The sequence below is a fragment of the Ursus americanus genome, chromosome 8, assembly GCF_024610735.1.
Source record: "Ursus americanus isolate L20-20 chromosome 8, mUrsAme1.1.p, whole genome shotgun sequence".
Classification (NCBI taxonomy): domain Eukaryota; kingdom Metazoa; phylum Chordata; class Mammalia; order Carnivora; family Ursidae; genus Ursus; species Ursus americanus.
Window position 1 is genome coordinate 81,923,139 of NC_142134.1, and position 23,324 is coordinate 81,946,462.

Below are 23,324 nucleotides of genomic sequence, written 5' to 3' on the forward strand. Positions count from 1 at the left end.
GTACTTTTTCTTTCAGGTAATGAAATAGTGTCAAAGTTTGGGTTTACTGATTTCGTATTTTAAAAGTTGCTTGAAAAATGAAGGATCCTTTTTCTTGAAAAGCACTATAATGATATTTGTACTTCTGTAGACATTACTGTCCATATTTCTCATTATTGGGTTACGTAAATTTCTGAAATCTTATTACAAAGTCACAACTTACAAAGTTGGTGCAGAGCCATTGTCTGTGAGGATGAGTCTGGGATGTTGCTGAATTGTAATGGGAGAGCTGGAGCCTGACCCTGAGCTTGCTGAGGACACGCTAGGTGGGCGCATCTCAGAGAGATAGTCGGGAGCAGAATCCACTTGGAGGGGCAGCTGGTGACTGTGGATGTCGCCAGTGACGGGGGGGTCCATGACACCACAAGTGAGGATGTGTGAGAGGCTGCAGTCATCACAAGCACATCTGAGTGGGAATGAAGGACAGTTACCCAGAGAGCCAAGAGAGGTCAGACCATGCTCTGTCAGGGTCAGCGCCTCTACTGAGGTCGTGGGTCCCACAGGCCCGCTGCGCCCACACGACAGCACAGGCTCACCTTCTCCTGTAGTTGCAGTTGGGGCAGTCGGGCATGCTTAGCCGGGAGGACAGCATGTGCCTCATGGCATCCGTGAAGTTGTTCTCACCGGCAACTGCTTTCTTATTGGTCAGCTAGAGAAAATCACCAAGCGAGAGGTTAACTCTGCAAAACATACCCCCAGTCAGGTGGTTCAGCTTCTCAGTAATCATGGTAGTATGTGCCATGCGCATTCAGAAGCCAGTGGCCACAGCTTCCTAGAGCGTGACAGGGCCAGGAAGGGGCAGAGCTGAAATGCACAGCAGCCGCAGGCCCAAGCCTCACAAAGGCCGGGGAGCAGTAACCTTCCTGGCCGGAGCCTCACCAGCAGACACCTGGCCTTTACCTGGAACCAGTTGTGTGCTCAGTACTCACTAGGGACCAGCAGCGCAGAGCTAAACTGTGGCCCCCCAGGAGCTTAGAGCCTGGAACAGGAAACCGGGATGCGGGAGGTGCCCTGGCAGAAAAGCAGCTCAGCAGGGCGCCAGGCCCAAGCAGGGGCCAGAGGACGCGGTGTTGGTAACTCTGTCAGAGGCGAAGAGGGAATCCAAATCCAGGGCAGAGCACTGAGCTAGGCATCACTGAAACACCTGGGCTGAGCAGGAGGGGGTCTTGGGGGACGGGACGGGGTGGGGCCTGCACATGCAGAGCTACAGCACCAGAGTGCCCACGAGTTAGAAGGCATTTGTGACACATGACAGAAGCAGGTGGGTGGGAGGACGCCCAGCTGGGGAGGACACCCACTGCAGGAACAAGGACTGACACAGGAAGGGTGCAGATCAAGGAGCTACCTAGCAAGTGGCACTCAAACTTCCAGTCGACAAGGCAAGCATCTGGATTTCAGAGAAGAAACCTACAGACCAGCTCTGGCAATGGGATGGGTGGTGCTAGAAGGGCCATTTGATAGGCTAGAAGCCACACAGGAAGGGTTGGGGGGTAGGAGCAGGTGAGCAAGCCCAGTATGGTGCCCAGAGGAGACCACAGGGGTAAGGACACCAGCGAGGGGGGCTAAGGCCAAGGGCCACCAATGCCTGAGGAATGCCGGGGCGGGGGGGAGAGCTGGCTGGAGAGAAAGCAGAAGAGATGCCAGCTTGTGGATGAGAATCAAAGGAAGCAAGTTTCCAAAGTCAAGTATCCTAAGGACATCGGGGCAGGGCCCCCCAGCCAGCCACAGTGGGGTGCAGAGACGTAGGGAAGAGCCTGTGGGGAAGGAGGGAGTGAGCAGTGTTGTCAGCAGCTACACTGAAAGGATGGCACAGGCCCACGTGGGAAGGCCTGTGAATCGGGCCAACTCCCAGCTCTGTGACTTCACGGCACCAGCCGCCTCCGAGGGGACCACATAGCAGGGACTCAGGTGGCTGTGGGCTAGCGTGGGTCGTTCGATTAAATGGGATTTTCCTTGAGGCATAAAGAAGAGAAGGACATGGGATAAGGGAGACTAATTTATCCAGGATTAACAACACTCTCAGGAGCAGACCCACAGTGTGGCCTTGAAATGGCGGGGTTTTTCCCTGAGCAGCGCGCAGCCTCCCCACAGCCTTACCTGCTCTTCAATGAACCGCCTCTGTTTGAAGAGCTCCCAGTCCTCCGTCAGCATGCGCTGTTTCGTTTTCATTGTCATCTAGGAAGGAGATGCAAGCAAAAACCTAGTGCCAGCAAGAGCCAGCCGGGCGTCTGCGAGTGATTTCAGAAACGGCGCACGTGACCAACTCCCCTGCAGACAGGGGAAGGCACGACACAGACTCGCGGCCCGGCGCTCCGCCTCTCCCACGTGCTCTGCTCGCGTGGCAAACACGGAGGAACTCACATTTAAAAAAGAAATGAAGATCTCAGAGTGGAATCTGTCACTGCGGTAAGCGAGCATTCAGCCGGTACTGAGCGCCCGTCACATGCCTGTGCCAGAGGCAGAAACGTGAAGATGCGCGACTCTGAGCGCAGAGACCCGAGCAGCCTGAGCTGGCGTGGATGGTCACGTGCCCCACGGGCAGATTCTGTAGGACTCCCCCCCACCCCGCACAGGGCCCCTGGCGGAGTCAAAGGCACAGAGACAGCAGGAAGATGGGGAGCCAGGCGCTGAGGGAGAGGGTCGGTCGGGGAAGGTGGAGCTGCTCTACGCGTGGAGGGCGGGGGCTTGTGCCACAACAGGAACAGACTTGCTGCCACTGAACTGGACCCTGAGCAATGGTTACAATGGTATGTTTTCTGTTATGTGTATTTTACCACAATTAAAAAAGAAACCAAATTGAGAGGAATAGGGAATTAAGAATGGGCTCAAGGTACAGTTTTACTGGGGTGGGAGAGGCTCTGAAATGACTAAATATTGATGTTTATCTACATGTGTTCTTGTAATTACTGAAAACTTAAGAATATTTCCTAAAAAGAGAAATATGGGATATATATCTTCCAAATTATTAAAACAAAAAAGGGGAGGGGGACATATTGAATCCCACAGGCAAGAAATAGTACCAATAAACCCTCCAAAACAAGAGTAATTTCAAAAAATAAATTCATGCATTTGAAAAAAAATTTACATAGTTTAAACTGTGAGAGAAGAAATCAAAGTTGAAATTACAGTCCATGGAGATCACGGACAATGAAAGTCCCACAAATTAAATTATGTAAGATGCACCCAACACACAGAAGAAAATGTACAGGCTTCAGTGTGTTTATGAGAGAACAAAACAGAAGACTGAAAAGTATGTGTTCCACGTAAGAAGCCAAAGAAACAAAACAAAATGAGAAACGAATAAAGCAGAAAGAAATTAAAGTAAAAGCAGAAATTATCAGGAAAACAAAGAAGCAAATGTGCTCAATAAACCCGAAAATGCTGGTCCTCCAGACACCCTCCTAGGCTGACCAAGGGAAGAAAAGGCCCCACGGAAAACCGTGGGCATGAGCTAGGACAGACACAGGCAGAGGAGGTCTCCTTTAAACCCCAGGAGGACGTATATGTACAATGGAGACCTTCACCTCCACAGAAATGCTGTGAGCAGGTGGCTCATGGGATATTCTGCTGTGCCTGCCCAACGAGTTTTAAAAGCTGAGTCAACAAAATAGCTCCTGAGATTTCACCTAAGCCCAGACTTTGGATTCTGTGGACATCCCCACAGCTCTGAGGCACTCCGCCCTTCACTGCCCTCCTGGTTGAGGGTAGGGCATTTCCTCTTGGCGCAGAAGGTGTTTTTCTCGGCAAAGTGGGGCAGGGAGGCAGGCAGGGGAGCACAGCAGCTCTCCCACAGCCACGCCCCCCCCCCCTTTGATCGCTCCCCTCTGAGCACAAGCTCGTCATCCCTTGTCTACATGATATGGACAATCTCCTAGGCAGACATCAACTTGTGGAACTCGCTCAAGAAGGAGGAACCCCAAAACAGATGACAAAGTGTAATATGAATATGAATACGGAGTCCTCACTCCTCCTCTGTACAAAAAGAAATCACACCCCAGGTTATAGGGTGGATTCTATCAAACCCTTTATGGAACAGAAAATTTAAACTATTACTGAAAATTAAAAAAACATGGAAAGTTTCTCAATGCATTCTCTGGGATTAGGATAAATAACTTTCATACAAAACAAAGTCTCAAAGACACTCAATGATGCCTCAGAATACAAACCCAAAAATCCTAAATAAAATATTAGCTACTTAAATCTACTAATGGGTTAACAGAATATATATCATAATCTAATAGGCTTTAATCCCAGGAATGCAAGCATGTCTCGAAATTAGGAAACCTAATGTCTTACTTCAAAGAGAAAAATACATGAAAGAAAAACCATACAATCAAATTCAATATTATTCCTGTTTTTTACAAAAATCATAACTTAAATAAGCTAAAAAAAAAGGAAACTTCCTTAATGTGTTAAAAACTCACCAGTACCCACGGGAGGCATGGGACTTCATGGGACAAGTGCACAGCCGTCCCCGTGAAGCCGGAGCAGCACACAGTGCCGCCAGCTACGCTAATTTGTGACGAGCTGAGGTCTCTAACTGAAGCCAAACAGTGCAAACGGCGGAAAAGGTAACACAAAACTATCACTCATAGGAGACACGGCTTCTAGAAACTTCAAGGCAACTGACTCAGAAACTCCTGTAGAGTCAGTAAGGGTGCCGGGTAAAATGCCAACAGCCGGACGGCCCCGGCCCCGGCCCCGGCCCCGGCCCCAGCCCCGGCCCCGGCCCCAGCCCCAGAAGCCCCAGGTAAAAACTTGATGGAAGCCATGAACTGTAAAACCATCAGACAGAATACAAAACACGACCTAAACACAGCAATGTGCACCACCTTCCTGGATGGACTCGATGCTGGAGCCGGCTCTCGTCTATGTCCTGTACGTCTGCCGCTTTCAGGAAAAACATTTTCCTCTCACAAGCAGCAATTACTATCACACGTTTAAAAAATGATTTTGGAGGAGGGGTGCCTGGGTGGCTCTGTCAGTTGAGGATCCGACTCTTGATCTCAGCTCAGGTCTTGATCTTGGGGTTTTAGTTCAAGCCCCATGTTGCGCTCCATGGAGCCCATGTAAAATAAAATAAAATCTTTTTTTTTTTAATTTATATGACTGGAAATTTTTTTTAAAGATTTTATTTATTTATTTGAGAGAGAGCGAGAGAGCATGAGCAGGCATAGGGGCATGGGGAGAGGAAGAAGCAGACTCCCTGCTCAGCAGGAAGCCCAACTAGAGGCTCAATCCCAGGACCCTGGGATCATGACCTGAGCCAAAGGCTCACACAACCAACTGAGCCACCCAGGAGCCCAAAATAAAATGAAATTTTAATTAAAAAAAAAAGGAAAAGATTTTCAATAAGCTAGAATTAAGAAAGAAACCTCCTCTTTGACCCGCACCCCCACATCCTCTGGGATTAATTTTTCCAAACATTTGGGTGCCTGCAGGCTTCTGTATGTGTCCAACAACAAATAAAGGGTATGTTTAAACTGCAAGCAGAACAAGTGATCTCCAAGCTGTTACCCGTGTCCCAAGTCCACACTTAAATTTATGAATACTCAATTATTTACAGGTGTTTTGAAACCTTGGAATCACTAATAATTTCTAAACTACTACTTGATTAGAAGTGACTCATGTCCACTCCAAGGATTCCGGAACGACTGGTGCCCTCTGGATGCTGCTAACATCGCTCGGTTTCCTTAATGTGTATTAGTGGCATCATGGTTTCTTGATAGGTGAGTGAAAATAATACATTTTCTGGTTGCTTTGGTAAGGAGGATGATTTTTTTCTTTGTGTGTGGGGGGGAAGACCTTTTTTCCCTTTTCCTTATTGTGGTAAAATACATGTTACATAAAATTTATCATCTTAACCATTTTTTAAAAAAAGATTTTGTTTATTCATTTGAGAGAGAGAAAACAAGCTTGGGGGGGGCAGAGGCAGAGGGAGAAGCAGGCTCCCCACTGAGCAGGGAGCCCGATGCGGGGCTGGATGCCAGGACCCTGAGACCACGACCTGAGCCGAAGGCAGACGCTTCACAGACTGAGCCCCCCAGGCGCCCCCAGTCTCAACCATTTTTAGGTGTGCAGTTCAGTGGTATTAAGTACACTCACATTATCATGCAAACATCCTCACCATCCCTCCCCAGAACTTTCTCATCTTCCCCAACTGAAACTCTGTCCCGATGAAAACCCCCCCGCTCTCCCCTCCCCTAGTCCCTCGTCCCCATGAGTTATACTTTCTGTCTCTAGTAGGAGTCTGACTACTGTAGGTACCTCATATAAGTGGAGTGCTAATATACTTGTCCTTCTGTGTCTGGTTTGGTTCACTTAATGTCTTTAATGTTCTTTCATATTTTTAGGTCCTCCATTTAGGTCCTTTTCCACCGAGTTAATTTCTGCATATGGTGTGAGGTAAGGCTCCAATGTCAATCTTTTGCACGGGGATATGCAGTTTCCCCAGCACCGTTTGTTGAAAAGGCTGTCCTTTCCCCTTTGAGTGGTCTTGGCACCCTTACTGAATGTCACGTGACCACACATGAGGGTCTATCTTTATGTCAGCACCACGCTGGTTTGGTTACTATAGCTCTGCAGTCCGTTTCAAATTCAGGAAGTTTGAGTCCTCCAGATTTGTTGTTCTTTTTCAAGACTGTTCCAGCTATTCTGAGTCCCCTGAGATTGCATATGAATTTTAAGATGGGTTTTTCTATTTCTACAAAAATGACTTTAGGATTTTGATAGGTATTGCACTGAGTCTGTAGACCATTTTAGCTAACACGGACATTTTAATATTATTGAGTCTTCCAATGAACATGGGATGTGCTTCCCTTTATGTCTTCAATTTTTTTTTTAAATTTTTTAAAAGATTTATTTATTTCAGAGTCAGAGAGACAGTGAGCTCAAGCATGAGTGGAGGGAGGGACAGAGGGAGAAGCAGACACCCCGCTGAGCAGGGAGCCCAACTGGGGCTCAATTCCAGGACCCCAGGATCATGACCTGAGCCGAAGGCAGATGCCTACCCAACTGAGCCACCTGGGCGACTTTCATCTTTAGTTTCTTTCAGAAACGTTTTAATACTTTTCATTGTACAAGCCTTCTATCTCGAATAAATTAATTTGTATTTTACCCTTGATACAGTTGTAAATGGGATTATTTTCATAACTTCCTTTGCAGATTGTTCGTTAACATACAGAAATAACACTTTTTGTGCATTTACTTTGTTCCTGATGCTTTGCTAAATTCATTTACTCTAATAGCGTTTATTTTTTTATAGTCTTTAGGATTTTCTACACGTAAGATCATATCATCTGCAGAAATAATTTTACTTCTTCCTTCCCAGTATGAAACGGCTTTTATTTTTCTTGTCTCACTGCTCTGACCAGAACTTCCAGTACCACGTGGAATAGAAGTGGTGAAGGCAAGCCACCCTGCCTTGTTCCTCATCTTAGAGGAAAGGCTCTCAGTCTTTCACCACTGAGTATGATTTTCCTGTGGGTTCTTTAATATGGCTCTTACCATGTGGAGGCAGTTCCCTTCTGTTCCTCGTTTGTTGAGTGTTTTTATCATGAAAGGGTGTTAAATACTGTCAAATGATTTTCGTGTATCGATGGACATGATCCTGTGTTTTTTTTACCCCCTCTGTTCTGCTGGTGCGGCATATGACACTGATCAGTTTTCGGGTACTGACCCATACCTGCGTTCCAGGTATAAATCCCACTTGGTCATGGTGTATATAGTCCTCGTAATGTGCTGCTGAATTCTGTTTGCTAGTATTGCGCTGAGGATTTTTGCATCCGTGTTCATCATGGATGCTGGTCTTACAGTATCTCTTGTCTGGCTTTGGTATCAGGGTAACGCTGGCCTCACAGAATGAGCTGGGAAGCTTCTCTCCCCTTCAATTTTTGGGAAAAGTCTGGGAAGGATTGGTGTTAATTCTTCTTTAAATGTTTGGGAGAAATCACCTGTGAAGCCGTCAGGTCCTGGGCTTTGCTCTGTGGGGAGATTTTTGATTACTGCTTCAGTGTCCTTACCAGTCGTAGGTCTATTCAGACTTTCTATGTCTCCGTGATGTAGTCTTGGTAGGTTCTGTTTGCAGGAATTTGTCCGCTTATCTAAGTTATCCGATTTGTGTTGTACAACTGTTCACAGTACTCTCTGGCAATCCTTTTAACTTCGGTAGAATCAGTAATATGTTCCCACTTCATTTCTGATTTTAATAATCGGACTCTTTTTTTCTCAGCCCATATAGTTAAAGGTTTGTCAACTTGGATGATCTTAATGAACCAACTTTTGGTTTCACTGATATTCCTCTATTTTCTAGTTTGTTGATCTGCTCTAATCTTTATTATTTCTTTCCTTCTGCTAGCTTTGGGTTTAGCTTGTCTTCTTTCTCTAGATCCTTAAGTTGCCAAGTTAGGCAGCTGATCTAAGTGAGATCTTTCCTGCTTCTTATTGTAAACATTTAGAGTTGTAAGTACATGTACTGTTAAAGAAATAAAATTTAATTTCAGCTTTACTTTTTAAAGTAAGACTGTATTTTCCTTCCTAGAGAAAACAAGTATACTGTTATTTTTACACATACCCCATTTTTGTCAGAATAGCAGTGATAACTCCATGTATTATATTCCTAAATAGGCATTTAACTTCAGGTACAACTACACCAAGAAATTACTGTTCCCGAAGGTTTTCTCAATCTTAGCAAAGTCTCAGTCCTTCCTTTCTTCTAAGAGTTGTCTTGGGGCATTTATGTGTTTAGTCCCCGTTCAACTGGAGAAATAAAGAAAGGATTTCTGAAACTAGAATTGCATTTATATTCGTCATACTTATAAAGTGAGATGAGAGAGAGTCCACAGGGGCTGCATTAAGGCAGGATGCGGATACCCCTGATCCAAACCCCAGAGTCTCCAAAGTATAATACAGAGGGGCGCCTGAGTGGCTGAGTTAAGCGTTCAACTCTTGGCATCAGCTCAGGTCACAATCTCAGGGTCGTGGGATCAAGCCCCATGTGAGGCTTGGTGCTCAGTGCAGAGTCTGCTTGAGATTCTCTCTCCCTCTGCCCCCATCCCCATGCTCTCTCCTAAAATAAACACATAAATCTTAAAAAAAAAAAAAAAAGAAAAGAAAAGAAAAAGAGAAAAGGAAAGTACAGAGCTGTCAGTGCTCTCTTATTACTCCTTATACCCTATTACCTTGAAAAGGGCTGTTCTGAATGCCCCCTCCTCTGACCCACCCTCCCGTGGTTTTAGAAAGGCAGGCAGGCTGGCTGGGATACCCTGTGGAAGTCCTGCTCTGTGTCCCCAAGAGGCTCTTGCTGACCAGCTGCACCTGCCCTTCAGCCCCCTCTCCAACAGGAGCGCCCTGCCTTCTTGGGCCTTCCTCCCAGCCTATAAGCCACCTGCCAAGCACAACCATGTTCTGTCTGCACTCCCTCTCTAGATAGTTAGAGACAGAGAAGGGGCTCTGAGCAGCAGAGCGTTCTGTGAATGGTTCCTGAAATTACAAGGCTCAGCAGCTCCCCAAGGCCCCATGGGCTCTTGCAGGTGACACTGAGCCAGGTAGCAGCCTATGCAGGTGACACTGTGTGTTGCTAGGTCAACGTGGACCCAACGAACAGCTGCTGTCACCCCCAGGCATAGCTGGGTGAAGGCCACCATGGTACCAGAGGGCCTCAGTTCCCTCTGGAAAGTCAGCAGCCAGACTCCTCCCACCTGTACCTTCCCTGTCACCTTGGCACATGTGCCTTACCCACAGCAAGTCCTGGTGGCACACACTCACCTGCTCGTCGACGTAGGCATCGATCCTTTGCTGGCATTCCAGCCACTCCTCAGCCACCCTACGCAACTCCTCTTCAGAGCGCTGGTACCGCTGCAGCAAGGTGCTGTATGTGTCCTCATTGCACGTGTCATGTGTCGTGGTTCCCAGCCTAGGGAGAGACGCATTTCAGCAAAAGAAAGGGGCCCAAAGGCTCTGGGCCAGAGACCAGAGGTCTGCTTGTTTGTCACCTCCTCTCCCAACGTGACACGTGGGACACCACCACACACCACACATGGCTGCCGTGAGGGATCAGCAAATACATATGCAAGGTACCTCAGAACAGAGTCTGGCATAAAGGAGAAGCTCAAACAAGTAAGAATTCAAAAGAAAAAAAGTCAGTGGTGAATAAGACTGTTCTACAAGACTAAGGCCTTGGGGTACCTGGGGGCTCAGTCAGTTGAACGTCTGACTCCTGGGTTTCAGCGCAGGTCATGGTCTCGGGGTCAAGAGATCACACCCCATCTCAGGCTCTATGCTCAGCGGGGAGTCTGCTAGAGATTCTCTCTCTCCCTCTGCCCCTCCCTCAACTCCCTCTCTACAGACATACACATATACATACACACATACATACATAAATGAGGCCTAGCAGTTCAGTTTACTAAATGTGGAGTTGTAACCTATTTTTCCCCAATGAAATACACTGACCCAGAGAAAACACAACATTTAATGAGAAATACAAAACTTGGACTTGATTTTCAAATTAAGTAAAACAGAAAATTCGATTCAAAGAAATATATTTTATAGTTTTATTTATTCTATATTATTTAAGAAAGTTGGTTAGACGACAAATGAGAAAATGAACCGAAAATGAAACACACATACAGTAAACAATGAGGAAAACACCTAGACTTTTGGGAAACAGAATACGGGGGGGGGGGGGGGGGCGCAGGGGATGGCCTGGGGTGAGCAGAAAGCCAAGCGGGACAGCAGCTAACATGTCATCAGAAACTGCTCATTGTCTGAATATCTAAATACATTAACGCTGGAACCAAAACAACTGTAATAAAGGCATCTCGACAAGAAATTTCAAAATCAAAACAACATTTATAGTCACTCAGGGGCAAAAAGACAATGTGCAGGAATGATCAGCAGTGTCGACATAAAAACACTGGAAGCTACACAGTGGGAATCCACATCTAGACAAAGGTACTCCAGATAACTAGGTGCCTATTACGATGCTTGTAATTACATCTCTTCGTTCATGTCTACTTTACTTACACGTGTGCCCATGTTAAGTGAAGATATGACTAATGCCATCATGTTTAAAGATGTGTGTGGGGTGGACACTGAACTGTTTACAGTACCTATGTCTCTTCATGATTTTGTATATTTTCAGAACTTCACTGCATCACAATCTAATAGTTTTATAATAAATATAAACAATAAAGTAATTTTAAAATTAGGACGCTCGCAATGGGCACAAATGGCTCCCTCCCCTTTCCCCTGTCTCCGCCTGTGGGTGGGTCCCACTTGTGACTATTGCGTAAAACAGAGAACCTGCAAATGAACTCACAGCTGCTCAAGTTATCTACACACATGTCCAACTGTGAAATTCACGCCAAGGAGGGAGCAGGCAGAAGCCAGGCCTAACCGAATAGGTGTTTAGGGGAGGCCAGAGACAGGAAAGAAATGGAGACTGACCCACACAGTGACTAAGGCTCTCTCAAACACTAAGGCTGTCCTTTCTAAGGCTGTTTCTGCCCCTCAGGATACAAAACTCCTCAAGACGCAGAATCCAGTGACTCTGGCTGGGCTCTGCACAGCCACTGGGTGGCCCTCGGGCCTGAGAACACACCCTTCTGTCTTGCTGCTCACCAGCCCACGGAGCAGCCACTTTCTCCCCATTCCTGCTTCCACAACCTTGCTCATTACAGACGGATTTCCATGCTTCACGAAAAGCCTGCCTTCTACATAATGCCACCCCACTCCTCTAGTACCACTTGGAAAACAGGGATGTTAAGGGGGACAGGCACCTGCCCAGCACACACTTCTCTTCCCCTCCTACTGGATGTGAGAACTGCTCTCCTATACTGTGACAGAGGTTCCATTTTGAGCCAATGGAGAGCAAAGCAGCCAGGGGTCCTGGGACATCTTTGATGGGGTGATCAGAGCACAATGTGTAGGCACAGGGCTTACATTCAAGCCAAGCTGGGCTGGAATCCAGACAGAAAACAAGGAACGTCCTCATGGTTGCACGACACGAGTGGTTCAGCAAACAGGTTACTGTCTAAATATTCACTCCGTAAACACACGAGAGCGCCACAGACACATCCTCACGGTAACATCTACTACAAATAGTGTGCATGTGCAACATAAGGAGAATGAAATAAAGTCAGTTTTGGCAAGTTTATTCACAAGCCTAATTCAACATATCCCTGACAATGAATATCATATATTTAAAATAAAAACCAGTTAGGCAATCACTAATAATGCCCACAACAACAAACAAGCAGACGGTGGGGCTCCTGGTCTTGCCACAGACACGAGTTCGACAAAGCTTCTGGACCCACCACCGGCTCTCAGGCAGCACAGACAGAAAGCCTGTGTGGTGCTCCATGAGTGCACACGCTGCAGGGCCCAGATCCTGGGTGCCGCTGGGGGGCCGACGGTTCAGGTTCTCCAACAGAGAAATTGGAAGGGAAAAAGGGGTGGGGTGGGGGCCTGCAGGTTAAAGAATTATGAGAGACACGGGGGAAAGAAGGGATGGGAGTCGTTGCTTCACAGTGATAGTCTCTGTCTGGGGTGATGAGGCAAGTACTGGAAACAGACACTGGGGACGGTGGTTGCTCAACACTGCGAATGTAATTAATCCTGGCAAGTTTCGTGTTGTATGTATTTTACCACAATTTTCAAAAATTAGTAATGTAATATACCAACAGCCATCGATTTGTACACTTTAAATGAGTCAACTATAATGATACGTAAATTATATCTCAGCAAACCTGTTTAAAAAGGAGAAATAACTGCCCTGAACTAAGTCAGTTCCTTTACATGAGGTCAACCTCATGTAGATTTGTATTAAAAAAAAACAAAAAACAAAAAATACAGCAGAAGAAAAATCAGGCAAGCCCTGTAGAAACGCACACTTGAACAACAGGAGAATAAACAAGGAAGGAGAGGGACTGCTGTGGCAGGCGGTGGCGTGGCAGCTCCGGCCAGTCTGTGCTTGGAGGCCGCATGCAGGAGGAACTGACTTCCTGGGGCCACGGCCAAGCTCGCTGCTAACAAGTCTTTCAGATGCATGTCTGCTCAGTGTCGTCTTCTCTGTCTATATCTTACCTTAATCATCAAGTTAAACAAACACAGGGCCAGAGACTAGGGGTCAATAGTAAAATACTCCCAACTACAGAGTTTGTGTGTTACCGATGCAATCATTACTTCAGGGGTTTACTTGTATGTAACTTGTCCCCATACTCTTACAAGTTGTTCAGTGGCTATCTGCACACTAGAAGTTCAGACCCGAATTACTGTTGGTTTGACAAGGGAATCTGCCAGCGAACCAAAGGAACCGTCCCTTCCGACGTCACCAGCTTCCCCTGGGAATGCTCTGCTTGCCCCCTCCCCAGCTCTGTCCCTGTCTCTATTTCCCTCGCTCCCTCACCTGTCCCCAAGAGCACTACCTCAGCCTGACCCCAGAATTAACATTCAAGATTAAAACGCTGCCAATCTTTTGGAGTCTGACCATGATTTGCAATGAGGGATTAAGAAACCCAGAACTAGGGGCACCTGGGTGGCTCAGTCGGTTGAGCGTCCAACTCTTGTTTTCAGCTCAGGTCAGGATCTCAGGGGTGTGAGAACAAAGCCCACATCAGGCTGCACACTCAGTGTGGCGTCTGCTGAAGGCTCTCTCCCTCTGACCCTCCCCCTCGTGCTCTCTCTCAAATAAATAATCTAGAAAGAAAGAAAGGGAGGAAGGGAGGAGAGAGAAGGCAGTCAATCTGGAACTAAGACACAGCCAAGAACGGGGTTTCAGCATACACTTCAGTTCCCTGTCACTCACCCCCAGTTGATGACAGGCCCATCAAACTAACTGGCTCGCCAGAAAAAGAAAATACAAGGCCCTAGAATCTAGCTGTAAGAACCCCCCCCACCTTCCCAAGATGCATGGTTTTTTTTTCATAAAAAGTGCCTTTGATGGATGTAAACATCAGTGACGAGGGGCAAAACCCCTTTCTGCATTTCAAACTCATGGCTCTGAATACTTCCCTGACCCTTTCTTCAGTGGAGGTGAAAATTAGGACACTCAAGTCTCCATGCCCCACCATGGAACGTGCCAGACGCTCTGAGACTAGACACAGAGGGAAAAGGTAGGCGGGGAGCAGGCTGTGGGGAAGTGGATGCCGGGAGGGTCAGGAGCCAAGCAGAGCACTGGCCACACCCACACAACACTTTGTTCTGGTCTCTCTGCCCCCATCACCTTTATCCAACGGCTTTCAGGGTTATTCCTTCTCCAGAGGTGAGGGTGTGAAGCGGGAACAGTCATGACCCCTCAGATAGGATTCGGGAATACAGGGAATGAAGACTAGGGGTTTCATGGGAAAACAAAGTGACTTCTCTGGAAGTCAACTTACAACAATAATTTATTTACTTAAAAATAATTTCCCTTCTTTGTGAATCTGGTCCAAATAAATGTTAGCATGGACATTTAAATAAGGATGACCACGGTCTGTGCTGTTATTAAGCATCTCTAGTACAGGACTCTGTTCCTACGAGGTAAGTCCACAGGAACAGAAGCACCACGCGGCAGAACCGTGGGAGCAGGCGCCTGGATGAGCAGCGCACAGCAACTGCAGACCCAAGGAGCCTCCTCCCAGCAGGGTCGTGCGGGACCGACACACTCCCAGCCACGTGTCCTTCACCTGCCAGCACAGCAGGGCAGACGCCCTGAGTACTGTACTTGGCACCCCTCATCCTGGCACATGAGCAGAAGACGCATGGATACTCCACACCACTAAGAAGCGGCCAAGCCATGAACAAAGGCCTTGAGGGAATGTTTCAGAGACACAAATCCTTGCCTTCAGTGCCCAGGAGCCCCATGGCACCGTCAGGCCCATCAAGGAGCCGTCCTTCCCCCTCTGATACCCACTCCCCATCTCCTCAGCACACCCGAGTGCCACAGCCATCTGGCCAAGCCCGAGTCTTGTCAAAGTAAAACTCTATGTTTACCACAGCTTTTCCTTATTCACAAGGAATTTGTGGTGTTAAATCTTAGTGGCATTACTACTGAGTTTGTTATTTTAAGGTTTAATTGTACTCCGCTTGGGATTTTGAGTTTCTGCCCAATGATACTGTTCTCTGAGCGAGAACTTCCACACTGCGGTCGTGTTCCGACACACACGCGTGACACCACAGGGAGAAGGACCGTGCTGTCACATCACAGAGACGTATGCAGATGAAGACCAGATACCTGATCTGCGACACCAGTGCTGGCAAGCTGCTCTGGAGAAGTGGCTCCGAAAAGACCAGATTTTCAAACAGATGCTTATTATGCAGTTCCCATGTCACCTGGAACTTTTTCAAGTGTTCATTTTCCTAGTTAAAAAAATAAACAAACAGAAGATGTACTACACTGATGAAGACTAAAAACTCCCCAGAAGGATCCGCCCCCTCCATCCCTCTTTGCGGGCCCAGACCATTCTGCGGACAAGGGGTCGCCGCTCCCTGGACACCCAGAACATACCCTGATGCAGACCTCTGGCCACACGCACACAGGACCCCACCTCTCCTCCCTTCTAAATCCCCCCCACACAGAAAGAGGGTAAGACACACACAGATGAAGAAGTGACAGAAAGAGAGAAACAGACGCACGTATTTGATGGTCATTCTTACACCTGTGCTTCCAAAATGCACTGAAAACCCTACTCTTCAAACAATTTAAATGCACACAAATCCTCTGATGTCAAAGGGCAATCCCTTTCTCACCTATCTCGAGAAGTCTCCCATTCTGGTGGATGCAAATAATTTGTCCACTAGTGGTATGACATGAAAGGTCATGTTTTTCCTCTCCCTAATCCACAAAGGCAAGCTCATCAGTTACTTTAGATCTATTTAAACATTTGGGAGTGTCCTGGCCATCACAGAGAGTGACATCAAAAGAAACATTTGCCCTCAACACAAGGTAGGCAGGATAGAGAGGGTACCTTTCCTAACCTAAGCACAGATCTTGCTATGAGCATATGCATGTGGGACCCCCATGCGTCCACCTGCAAGCTACGTGGCACTGTAGGGTTCCTTGTGTTTCGATCATCTTACATCCTTGGGTACGTGTTCCTTCCCTAAACCACTGACAACTGGAGGAACTGCTTCACATTATGTAGCAATACTCCATGAAAGGGATTACTCATGGTGACTACTTCTACAATTTAGCTCAACTGAATCCACATGATCACACCCGCAGATCTTAGTAAACAATCTATGCACGAAGACTCTGCTGTTTTGCCCGATAACTGACTGGCATGGGGGCTGAGAGAATGAATTAAAATGACCATTTCCTGTTCCTGAGCATAACCAGTGAGACAGAGCTGGGCACACTGGCGGCACCACTCCAGTGCAAATGGATGCCAGCCCTGCCACCTGCAGGCCCCTGCTCACGCCCTGCAAACAGAGGGAGGCCCCGCAAGGAACCCGTGACACCTGCAGAGAACCTCAAATCCTCAGTTTGCCCATGTTCCCAGAGCTTGCTCTCACTCCCCTAGACGTGCACTTCGGAACCTCCGGTCGCCATTACTCAATACAGGAAAGCTGGCCGGGGAGCTGATAAATTCCACCCGATTTCTGGAATGAGAACCTTGCCGAAGAATGTACTAAGGATGTGGCTACAGAGGACATGTCGAACACGTCACATGTCACAGACGTCAGCAGAGACCACTCTGTGCACTGTGCCAGGTATAAGGACACAAAGACTAATCCAGTAGGCCCCTGCTCTCCAGGAGTCACCAGCAGACAGAGGAGTAGGCAGTGATCTGATTTACAATTTGTCTCTACAACAAAGAACATGCAGGATGGGGCGCCTGGGTAGCGCAGTCGTTGAAGCGTCTGCCTTCGGCTCAGGGCATGATCCCGGCGTACCGGGATCGAGTCCCACATCGGGCTCCTCTGCTATGAGCCTGCTTCTTCCTCTCCCACTCCCCCTGCTGTGTTCCCTCTCTCGCTGGCTGTCTCTCTGTCACATAAATAAATAAAATCTTTAAAAAAAAAAAAAAAAAAGAACATGCAGGAGCTAAAGCAGCAGCCAGACCAGTCCCCCCCACCCCCCGCCAGCTAAGGGAAGGCTCTGGGCAGGTGGCTCAGGAGAGCTGAGGGCTTGTCTGGGCTCCACCATAAACCTTTGGGGCCGAGTGCGTGGTCCCTGCCTGCCTGCCTACTTATGGGGGTGGGACACAGTTCTGGCCTCTGGGGGTCACATTACTACTGGTAACTACGTGAAGGCTGACTTAGGAAGATGGTCGGCATTTTTTAATGAAATTTGAAATCATATTTCCAAATGAGGCATGCAAGAGAAACAGCAGACCCCAAACTCATTTCCCAGCCTAAAATCAACTTGGGAAAAAAACGTGCGCTAGCAACAGAGTGCTTCCTGCAGGCCAAGCACTGTTCTTAGCGCTCACAAGTGTCATCTCATCAGCACCCTCCACAACCCTGAACTGGGTGCTGCCAGTCCCCATTCACAGGCCAGAAACAGCCTACAGAGGCTGAGCGATGTGCCCGGGGCCGTGGGGATGGGGGTTTGCAGGGGGGAAAGGGGGATGTGCACTCACAGCTGCTAGGAGAGGTGGCGCCTGCGCATGAGCGTGGCCGAGACTCAGCGCTGCCTGAGCTAGAGGCACGGAGAACAAGCTCGCCAATGACTCAAGCTTAGGCTTTTCTATCCAAACTAGTTTTACTTCTCATATTCAACTGCAAAAAGGTTTTTGGGGGTCTGGAAGGAGAAAGAGGAGGTGTTTAGAATCAAGTCCTATAACAGACCTTGAGAAATACCAGGATATTCAAGATGCTTCTGTCCTTATGGATGGAAATTCAGATTTCATGATTACTGCAGCCCTGGCAGGGCATTTCCCAGACGGTGGGAAGCACAACCTAAATGTAGTCCCAATTCTACTTTAATATTTAAAATAAATTTTTAAAATGTGACCATATCATGCTGTTTGGTCCCCAGGGCAGTGTAGAATAAGCCTGCAAATGCATTTCCCATGAACGTCATGTTTTTAGAAATAGCTTGCTGTGTCTAAACGTACTTGGTAGGCTCTGCAGAATCGGACCAACAGGGGACGTGGTTTCCAGAGAAGCCAGATGAGGTAGCAGAGAATCAGCTGGCACGGTTTGTGCAGCAAGTCAACTTGCTGCTTTAAGGAAAACAACGGACCCGATTTGTGGCCAATCATAAAATCTGAGCTTCCCAGCAAAAATCTGAATTTGGAAAATTTGAATCTGTCACTGTGGCCTTGAAGCTTCTCCATTCTGATGAGGATCAGTGGTGATAGTAACAAAGGTCATTTTTTATACCGAGTATCATCAGGAAGATCTGCACCACAGTACTCGGTGAGCCAGTATATTCCAAATGACCAACGTATGACGCTAGAAAACCACATGTGGGCAGATCCATTCAAAGCATGGGCTATACTGTTGGTTCTGAGGTAACAGAGTGCCGTCAGCTCAATGACATGCTTGCACTTGCAGATCCTACCCTGCAACTAACCGTTGAGAAGCTCAGGCTCTGATGTACTCTCAAAGAACGGCTGAAAAGGCTATTAGGATATTCCTCCCTTTTCCGAACGTGTGTCTGTGTGAGGCAGGATTTTCTTCAACAACTTCTGCCAAAGCAACCTATGACAACACCACGAGTGCAGAAGCAGCGATGAGAATCGACGTGTCCTCTATTGAGCCAGAAACTAAGGAGATTTGCAAAAATGTAAATGATGGTCTTCTTACTAAATGTGTTTTGGAAAATAATTCTTTTTTGGGGCACGTGGGTGGCTCAGTTGGTTAAACGTCTGCCTTTGGCTCAGGTCCTGGAATCCAGCCCCATGTCGGGCTCCCTGCTCAGCGGGGAGCCTGCTTCTCCCTCTGCCTGCCACTCCCCCAGCTTGTGCTCTCGCTCGCTCGCTCTCTCAAATAAATAAAATCTTAAAAAAAAAAAATTTCCTTTTTATTTAAAAATGTGTTATTTATGATATGTAATGGGATCATTGTTTTAAAAGTGATTTAATACATAGTTTTAAATTTCTTTTAATTTCAACACAGCAAATATTGATAAAATCTACACACACAAAAGCCCTTCAGAGTCCTCAGTTTCTAAGTTTAAAGGGCTCCCAAGTCCAAAAATGTTGAGAACTACTACCTTGAGAGACTGACTTTAATTGTATTTTAACTTAGCTCTGTCCGTTCTTTGCACCACATGGATCACTGGGTGGGCCTGAAAGGATGTTGTTATACATTTGTGAACCTTGCTGGATCTTGACTTGAACACTACAACCATAAAAGAGATTTTTAAGGTAACTGGGAAATTTTTATACAGATTGGGTACGGTAATAAGAAATCACGGTTAGCTTTCGTGACATGACAGCGTACCGTGGTTACCTAAGATGATGCCAAGCCCACCATCTGTGTGTTGCCTGACTGAGTGTCTTGACCACTGTTAAGTAACTTGTGGGCTTGGGAGTGCTTCACACCCCACCAAACACTTGTTGAGACCACAAACCTAGGTAGCAGTTGGCTTATAATGACAAAATTTCTGGGAAGACGTCCTTCGCCTCCACCCACCCCGAGATCACAATGGGCACATGCCCTTGCTGTCCCTCCAGTGCAAGGGCCTCTCCTTCACCCTCACATGAGGAGGTGGCCATTTGTGGGCCCAGCACTAGGTGCCAATGCCACCCAGGGTAGGACTTAGGCGGTACCTCCTGTCTCCCAGGATTAGAAGTTCTTGGAGTGAATGCTAGCTTTGGAGCACACGAATTTCTCAGGATTCCAGCTTTCAGTTTGTTTTTCACCCCTAAGGCTTCTTGCCTTTCATGCCACCTCATCAATGTGTTGCAAAGCTTTTATCTTGTTTCAGTTTATGTTATCCAGTAATTCCATTATTTCCCATGAAGGAAAGAAGTTCAGAGTGTCTTGTCTGCTGTACCACTGGAAACCAGTGTATAATGAAAGTGACATAAATCACTGATCAAACAACTATATTTTGTTCTTAGTGTTCACGAGTTTTTTCCAAACTACAAGAAAATATTTCTATGTAAATTGCTAGGAATTTGCTCCAATAAGCAGGGTCAAAATCAATTTGCTTGCTTCAAAAACCATGTTCCACTCTAACTTCCTGAGGAGGATCTGGGCTGCAACACCGTCTGGGACACAGCAGTAGCGCTCTTCACTGCTCTGCACAACGTTCATTCAGGCAGCCAGGAGGCACTCTTAACCTTGGCGGACTCCTCTCCCAGCAGACTCAGGAAGGTCCGAGGGTGTGGTCTCAGAAGAGGTGGCACTGGATGTGAACTTCTGAAGGGTGGGTACTTTCAGTGAGTCGAGGAGGAAGAGGGAGAGCTGCATGAGATGTGACATGAAGGAGTGAGGCACTGGAGGCCCGCCTGGCCCTGCTCGGGGCATGGGCATTCAATCCCAGAACCTCATCCTGAAGCAGAGACAGCTGTTCCTCCCGACTCAGCGGCTCCTTTTCTCACAACGCATGCTTTCCTCAAGGCTGTCGGGAGTTACTTACCGGAATGGCAAGGTTTACTGCAGGAATGCCCGAGAAGGTCCATGAACCCCACCCCCCTGAAATTACTTGCAAAATGGTGTGTCTGTAAATTTTCCTGGCGAGAAGGTCTATCAACTTTAGAATCACATGAAGACCATTATATTTAAAATCTTAGGAACTACTGGTGCTATATGTTTCAAAATGTAGTTTCACCAGTAAGAAAGTACCCAAAACTACCCCAATGAAGTATCATTTAATAACAACATTTAGGTAATGGTGACCAAGTCCACAGACTATCAGCAAATTGGTATTTCTCTAACAGTCTGGAAAGCATGAATGACTGGTTTCTCGGGGAGCCTGGTCTCCCTGAAATCAGCAGTTGCACCGGCTGACACGGCTGACTGAAGCTTCTGATGCCCAGCTTGGCTGGTTTCCAGTAGTTGTGATTCTACCGCATGCCTCCTTCTACCCATGTGTGCTAATTTACATTGTGTGGTGGTCAGAGACCCGTAAGAACACACCTGCTTGTCTCCTTCGTTAGGACCACCAAATGGGGATGGGGATGGGGATGGGGGTGAGGGGTGGGGTGGGTTCTTACTGGACTCTGTGAACCCATCCTTAACCCAGGGTTGGACTGTGGAATCGATGACTGAAAGCCACAGGACTGGAAGCAAGTGCTCTCTATAGGAGTCATGCTCTGCGTGTGCACACTGACAAGAGTTAACAGCTTCAGACAGAAACCATCTCTCTTTCTTCTCCCTATTGACGCACACACTGGTCCTCACCTCATTTTGTCCCCATCTCTCGCTCCCTAGGCCTCAAGGTCTCCAAACTGTATTTCCATGATGTGTCACCCGGATATCAATCCACGCAACACTTTCATCCCAAAGCAAAGTCCAGAGAGAAGAGAAAGGGGAGAGGAATCAGGTTCTCTCCTTGGTGCCTGAACACCGCAAAGGAGGGGCCTGTGATGGCACACGAGATCAACACACAAGGCTCACACCAACTTCACCCGACCACAGTCGTCCTCTATAGTTCTTCCCAACAGAACCAGAGAAAGGCAGCCTTCTCTCTTACCAGCGTGCCAAGGAAGGTGCTGATTGTGCGTGCCGCCTGGCAGAGGGCACCATACTCCTCGAGAAGGAGAGAGATGAACTGGTGTGCCTGCGGAGGGCCCTGCAGGGCGGATGGCGCTTTCACTTTGGATGCAGCTGACAGCTGCCGGAGGAGTCGGACCTTCATCTCCAGCACATACTCTCTGGCTTGTTGTTCCAACCGCTGGTACAGCTGGTAGGGGTCCCTCTCACAGAGCCTGCACAGAGAAGAGACGAGTCACCGCTCACCCGTGACCCGCCCATAGAGGGCCCTCCACGGAACAGCTCGCTATTGGGGAGCAACGTTCTGAAGCCTTTCCACAGATGCCCACCCAACAATGGCAACAACCACCATCTTCTCGACACCTGAGAGAAGTGTTATCACCCCACTCGACACAGAGGAGCCCAGGCACAGAGAGCGTCAAGAACTACAAAGTCATCAGCTAACTGACAAAAAACCCCGGTATTTACTCAAAACTTATTCTGCACTAGCACTGTGTCTCACATGTACTGACCCGGTTATCACTGAGTTAATCGCTCAGCTAAACACTGAAGTCCACACGGGCTGGCCAAAATGCTGGGAACTCACACAACCAGCAGGTGGCAGAGCGTACACACCGGCACCTCAGCAGCTGTCTTGAGAGGGAGGCGCTTTCTCTCAGGAGCCTGAAGACAATTAATTCTCAATGCCCATGTGTTAGGTGAAAAGCAACAATCCCAGCTGGGGTGATACCGGGCCTGGAGGACTCTAGAGCAGACTGTGCTGTCCTTCTTTCTAGGAATTCAGTATATAATCCAAATGGGCTTGTATTATTTTTACAATCAGAGGAAACTGTAGAAACAACGTCTCTTTTTAAGTTAACCCACAAAAAAACCAATGAAAGTGAGTAAAATTAAACTGAAGAGAAGGGAAAAATTAACATGTGCCTTTCTACCAGGCCACAACAGCAGTTAACATTTGTATGAATTTCTTTCCTGACCTGGAGATCATCTACTAAAGTGGCTGCTGCTTCTCACTGTGCACTTTGGAGGAACCTGCAGACGGAAACCCAGGACCACTGGGGCGACGACAGTATCTGTCTGAGAACCGCCACCAGGAGGAAGCACTTGAGGCCAGCACTTTATCAGACACGAGTTGTAAAACATCAAGCTACAGTTCCTGGATTTTACATAATGGATCCTTTTACCTTCAGGGCACCACATTTGGTCAAAAGAAAAGAACGTAAGTTGCCATCTATTCCAGTTTTAAATTAGTGCACCACCTAAGTTATAAAGACAAGAGGCAAGTAAAACCCAACAATGGAGCATGGGAAGTCTTGCACAAAATGTGGCTAGAGAAACAAAAACTGATGGGCTTCCCACTGGGGTCAGCACATTTCAGAAAGATATATTAGTGTTTTAGCGTAGCAATCACAATTTTAATTACCAGTACAACTGACCTGTGAAATAGAATGTATTTCATCTGTTAAAGGAATGCCACAGAAGACTCAAAATGACAGAGGGACAACCAAACTTGCAAGCAGACCAGATGTGAATTAAACATCCATTTTGTTTTATTTCTTTGTCCATTTCTGTATGTTAGAAATTTAATGAAATGGCCACGTGGTCCTTCCGCAAGTCGATTTTTTTAAAGCTGTATGACCAAGAGGCAGGAAGATGCCAAAGACGCTGTGGCGGCTCAGCCATACGTATGTTTA

At 47.3% G+C, this 23,324-nt stretch overlaps 1 protein-coding gene across 4 annotated transcripts in view; it reads right to left on the reverse strand.

Annotated features, from left to right (window-relative positions):
• Nucleotides 1–23,324, reverse strand: part of FAM193A (family with sequence similarity 193 member A) — a 178,103-nt gene that overhangs the window by 69,935 nt on the left and 84,844 nt on the right. For 3 of the 4 annotated variants that reach the window (XR_015725605.1, XM_087864340.1, XM_087864341.1), the window contains exons 5-10: nucleotides 21,611–21,845; nucleotides 15,251–15,375; nucleotides 9,805–9,952; nucleotides 2,137–2,214; nucleotides 576–688; nucleotides 203–445 (exon numbers count right to left, since the gene is read on the reverse strand). Coding sequence is in view for 3 of the 4 variants with exons in the window: in XM_087864340.1 (XP_087720466.1) it covers nucleotides 203–445; nucleotides 576–688; nucleotides 2,137–2,214; nucleotides 9,805–9,952; nucleotides 15,251–15,375; nucleotides 21,611–21,845 (942 nt within the window). In the remaining variant the exon portion in view is untranslated. The remainder of the gene's footprint in view (nucleotides 1–202; nucleotides 446–575; nucleotides 689–2,136; nucleotides 2,215–9,804; nucleotides 9,953–15,250; nucleotides 15,376–21,610; nucleotides 21,846–23,324) is intronic. The other variant, XM_045774830.2, reaches the window with a different exon arrangement.